Consider the following 5,434-nt stretch of genomic DNA (forward strand, 5'->3'; position numbering starts at 1 on the left):
CAGGATCATTTAGATTGCACAATGATAATATAATATGTATTGCATATAATCAATGTAAATAGTATCAGTAGAGTATACATGCATTATGCTAGGATTCATGTTTGCCACTCAGAGTATTAGCTAACCTCAGGTAATGCCATCACTGATAGCTCTTGTTTTAATTCAATTGTTTCCTAATGTACAAGTAAAACAACATCAAAAATTTATCTGCAAATTTCTCAAAATTTTACACTATAATGTGCTTTTTAGCTATACATGTACAGTATATGTACCTTCTCTTTGCTACTGATAGCATCTCTTAGTCTACATTCAGCTTCTTTAAGTATAATATAAGAAATAACCTGAATAAATGAAAGTATGCCGTATAGTGAGAAATTTTGGAGGGGCTAAAATTTGGTGAATTACTAAACTTTGGTGATTAGCGGATTTTTAATTTGGTAAATTTGTGGCCACATGCCATTGAGCATGCATATAATGGCTCAAAATGGCAGATTTTATTTTGCCAAATGGCTATCAAAACGCCAAATTTGCCAAATTTAATCCCCTCCAAAATTTCCCACTATATGGTATAACATGTAAAGTAAGCATATTGCATGCATCACCCATAATACAATTAATGTACAGTTGATATTAATGCTAATTTTATTCGCCTTTTAGCAATATTCATTACCATGCACTAATACATGTATATCACGCACTACAGTTATGGTCAGACCTCATTATGATGTAGTAAGTCTTGATCCTTTCCTTTTAGTTCCTATACAATACAATATTCATAAAAATAATATTCAATTATTCATGTACCTTTTGTCTAACATCTTGTCTCCTCCATAATGTTAAGTTACCAATAGTCAGTTTCTTTAATCCTTGTCCCATTAGTATATGAATATTCTCTATCATCCTCAATACAGTAAACCCAACATCAGAGAAAGGAAAGGAGCAAGTGACAGATATTGAAGTGGAGGTTTCTATATACTTAATGATCAGTAGTTTACCCGATACTTTTGACAGTATATCCTTAATATCATTCAGGACATGTTCCTCTGGCTCCCAGTCAAAGATAAAAGTAACTGTTTGACATTGAAGATGAGGAACGGAATTAAATCGCTCCTTCAAACAGAGGGTGATGGAGAGTGACTTGCAAACTTCAATCAACTTTGTTCTATATGTCTTAATGTGTTCCTCCGCCTCAGTGATCTTCATTTCCTCCACTATGCTATGTAGTAGCTCAATATTAGTCAGTGAGCACTCGTTTTTAACATGACGAAGGATGATAGAAATATCTGAACATTTGTTGACTTTCTTGCTAAGGGAGCTACTGTAATAAAAAAGGAACTTCTTGATGTCTGCAACTTTCAATTTCTGTTCCAAAATCTTGCAAACATTGTAAAACATTCTCACATAAGACATCCTTATGGAACTAAAATTAGCAAGCAAATTTTTTGGAATAGGTATATGTACTTCAGCTAAAAAATACATGTACACTCATCATTATTATTAGTATTAATCATTAAGTTATACCTTGAGATGATAAAGGTTGAGAAGAGGAATTACTAGAAACTTCTGCATTAGAAGGAGACATATCTAAAAATGGCATAGCAAATAACGAACATAATTTTGTTAATATGATACTTATCTAAACAATAAGTTCATGCTAAGTTACCAAATGCAGACTGTGTATTAGTTGGTATCTTGGTTTCATCAGTACTTGCATTATCTATAAATATTAATGAATGTATTATCACTTCTAAAAAGTATACCTTGTGTAGCTACATCATGATCCTTAATAGTCTCAGGAGCCACATCCACTTCAGGAGTAAGAAAATACTTACCTAAACACATAATAATTTATAAACCAGTATAAATAACAACTCAAGATATTGTAAGGATACAGTGGTCATATTATATACTCACTAATATCATCCAGTATAGTTTGTCCTAGTGATACATTAGTACTTATTGTACACAATACATTAGCAAATGTATGTAAACTGTTGGGATCAGTTTGAACAGCTTCCTTGACAGCAGTTAATAGAGCCTCACGTTGATTAGGAATAGAGGGACTAGCTGACACCACTCTACTAACTGCTTCTTGTGTTAACATACGTTCAGCATAAAGTAACCCAGCAATACCAACAGAATCACAAAGAGACCGAGACAGGACAGTATGATGATTATTAAAAATATTAATAAGAGCATGATGCTCTATGATAAAAAATACAATGATTATAGTTACATACATTGTAAGTTATGGTTGACTCACTTAACTTTTCAGCTACAGCAGTTTCATTCATAGATCGTAGAGCATCTGACAGTGAGTCCAAGTTGGCTCCTCCTCTACTCTCAACATTATCAACTCTACCTAACCATTGGGAGAGGCACTCTGTCATACAACGAGATACATCATGAGGATGATTCTTTTCTATGGCATCCAGTGTATTCTTTTTTAGTCCTAGTCTCAGTCCAAGCTGATGCCATTTTGTTTCTGGGAAGCCACATCTCTGCAACAAGTCAAGAACATCAGCAAGATCATCAACACCTAGACTGCAGAAGGGGCGTGACCAGACTACAGCAGACATGTACAAAGCATTGAAAGCAAGGCAAAAATGCAAAATCGACGTTGAGACTAAGCTTAAGCTTACCTAAACAATTTGCAGCCATAGTGTATCCCTCTGTATGTCAAATTTTAGTCAGTTCCCCCGGACTCCTCGATCGCTCCAAATCTCCTAGTGGGAGCCGGCCTGCATCTCGGCCTGCATGCACTGAAGTATACTGGGGCGGGGTTAGTCCATAGTAATTAGTAATCATTGATAGTTCCACCACTCCAAACCCAAAGACAATTCACAAAGTCATGCCAAACTTCTGAAGTTCGTGAAATTCCAGCAATCCTGGTATCATCACAACCCAAAGAATAAACTAGCTCTAGATGAATTCTTATGAAAGAAAAGAAGGATAAAAATGTCGAAACTTGACATAAAGCCTTGCATAAAGTGATGCTGATACAAAGAGTAAAGAAACACCCACTGACCGAGCCACTGACACTGTTTCACAAGGTGATACGAATGACAGCAAAGAAGAAAAACCATAGTGATTCCAAAATAACCCAAAATATACTTATGCTGTAGATATAGAAAGTTTGAACTGATTCCGACTTCAATTTTAAAGTTATGGCCATTTTAAGAAAACGCCTAAATTCTGAAAAATACCCTTGGTTTTTTTCCAAAAAATGGCTCCAAAATCACCCTAAATTTTACTACATTTTCTGATACATAATTGATGTCTTTATGCTATGTGCCAAGTTTGAGCTGATTCCAACAATTAATTTTAAAGTTATGAGCATTAAAGAATGCAATTGCATAAGTCCATCAATGTACATACGGGGCAATGAGTTTAGGTAAGATGGGATATTTGTCTGATGCATCAGAATTTTTATAATTTGCATACATGTATATCAGAAAATGTAATAGAAATACCTATTGACGTTTTTTGGCTATAGCTCATGATTTTGTCTCATAGTATTAACCATGGCAATAGCCCATCCTATTTTTAAATAATTTTATAATTTGTGCAGGAAGTTTTTTATTATACTGCCATTTGAAGTTTACAAATAATACTAAAGATAATTCATTGCAGTTTTGATAGATATCAATGTTTTTATGCTACGTAGAAGTATGCAAGTTTTTTAGTTCATGAAGCATCTGAACATACATGTACATGTACATGTATTGTTTATTTATAGAAAAAAGCTAAAGCTGGAAAGAGAAGACGAACCAACCCAGAGGTACTAGTACAGTATTGCTATACTTAACCTTTGTTGCTTTCCTTAGGTGCCATTTGCTGCTGCTTTAGAGAAGATTGTTAATAAACTGAGTGCTGTCCAAGAGGTGAGTGAGAAAAAGTAGAATGAAGGGAGGAGTAGTGTTTCTTCTCTTTTTTAGTATTGGCCTTTTTGTAAACCGGTTTCTTCAAAAGATGTACCTGACTATTATAATTTGATAAAGTTTTCAATGGATCTTCAGACCATGAAAGATGTAAAGGAGAGAAAGAGAGGGAGAGAGAGAGAAAGAGAGGGAGGGAAAGAGAAAGAGAGAGGGTAATGGTTAATGCAAAAAATGAAACTACCCATAATTCATGCATCAAACAATGTAATAATAACAGTACATCAGCCACACTCATAATAGCCACACCTAGCAAATAATTAGAACATGGTCGCTCTTAAGAAGCACATAGTGATTACAACCCAAATTTTTATTACATTTTCTGATACATATTGATATCCTTATGCTGTTTAGCAAGTTTGAGCTGATTCTGACTTAAATTTTTAAAGTTACGACCATTTTAAGAAAACGTCAAAATTCTAAAAAATACCCAAGGCTATAGCCCATGGTTTTTTTTCAAAAAATGGCTTCAAAATCACCCCAAATTTTTATTAAATTTTTTGATGCATATTAATGTCCTTGTGTTGTGTAGCAAGTTTGAGCTGATTCCAACTTCATTTTTTCAAGTTACGGCCATTTTAAGAAAAGGTCAAAATTCTCAAAAATACCCAAGGCTATAGCCCATGGTTTTTCGAAAAATGGCTCCGAAATCACCCCAAATTTTTATTACATTTTCTGATGCAAATTAATGTCCTTATAAGTTTGAGCTGATTCCAACAAATAATTTTGAGTTTATGAGCATTAAAAATGTTGCCATCGCACAAGTTCATCAATGACATTAGAAAATGTATTAGCCATGGCAATAGCACATGCTGTTTTTCAATATTTTTTATTGTTTGTGCCAGAATTTTTTTTCTATTTTGAAGATTACAAATAATACTAATGTTAATTCATTGCAGTTCTGATAGATATCAATGTTTTTATTTTATGTAGACTATGTTAAGTTTTTGAGTTACTACATGTATGTACACTCATTTTTATTATTTCAGAATATTCGTAAGCACAAGTATGAGACAAGGCAGCAGTTTACGGAGCATGTCAATCTAATTGTTAACAATTGCATCACTTATAATGGATTCAACTCTGAACTAACAAAAACTGCCCAAAGGATGTTGGAAATGTCTAACAAAGAAATAAATCAAGTAAGTACTTCAGTGTTATAATGTAATGGCATGATTATAATGAGTGGTCTTTGTTGTAGAACAGTCAAGCTCTTGAGAAACTAGAGCATGAGATTAATCCACTGCTGGGAGATGATCCACAAGCTGCTCTGTCCTTCCTTTGTCGTAAATCCATTGAAAGAATGAAAGCAGTACCTAATGTGAGTGATATGAGACTTAATTTTTCATTGTACACAGTATAACTGTGCTTAATTATTATTATGTTATGTCTGTATTGCTTTTTTATAGTCTTGGCCATTTCATTTTCCAGTATCTTCTAAGAAGTTACCAGATTATAGAATGATCATAACTAAACCAATGGACCTTCAGACCATG

At 33.8% G+C, this 5,434-nt stretch overlaps 1 protein-coding gene and 2 long non-coding RNA genes across 3 annotated transcripts; 1 reads left to right on the top strand and 2 right to left on the bottom strand.

Annotated features, from left to right (window-relative positions):
• Positions 1-159: 159 nt before the first annotated feature.
• Positions 160-826, bottom strand: LOC109588881 (uncharacterized). Its single transcript, XR_002188413.1, has 4 exons — positions 805-826; positions 716-757; positions 273-341; positions 160-173 (listed from the first exon to the last, which is right to left on the bottom strand). It is a non-coding gene; the product is annotated as an uncharacterized LOC109588881 (long non-coding RNA).
• Positions 827-1,671: 845 nt separating this feature from the next.
• LOC109588882 (uncharacterized) lies at positions 1,672-1,935 on the bottom strand. The gene is made up of 3 exons (XR_002188414.1): positions 1,915-1,935; positions 1,761-1,832; positions 1,672-1,717 (listed from the first exon to the last, which is right to left on the bottom strand). It is a non-coding gene; the product is annotated as an uncharacterized LOC109588882 (long non-coding RNA).
• A 1,713-nt stretch (positions 1,936-3,648) lies between these two features.
• On the top strand, positions 3,649-5,434 carry LOC105315095 (transcription initiation factor TFIID subunit 1-like; the record flags this gene model as incomplete). Its single annotated transcript, XM_020004987.1, has 7 exons — positions 3,649-3,669; positions 3,740-3,781; positions 3,828-3,884; positions 3,939-4,031; positions 4,928-5,080; positions 5,140-5,259; positions 5,348-5,434. Coding segments are annotated over exons 1-7 (573 nt in total), but the record flags the coding sequence as incomplete, so codon positions are not given.

This window comes from Amphimedon queenslandica, unplaced genomic scaffold (genome assembly GCF_000090795.2).
Source record: "Amphimedon queenslandica unplaced genomic scaffold, v1.1 AMPQUscaffold_11794, whole genome shotgun sequence".
Taxonomy (NCBI): domain Eukaryota; kingdom Metazoa; phylum Porifera; class Demospongiae; order Haplosclerida; family Niphatidae; genus Amphimedon; species Amphimedon queenslandica.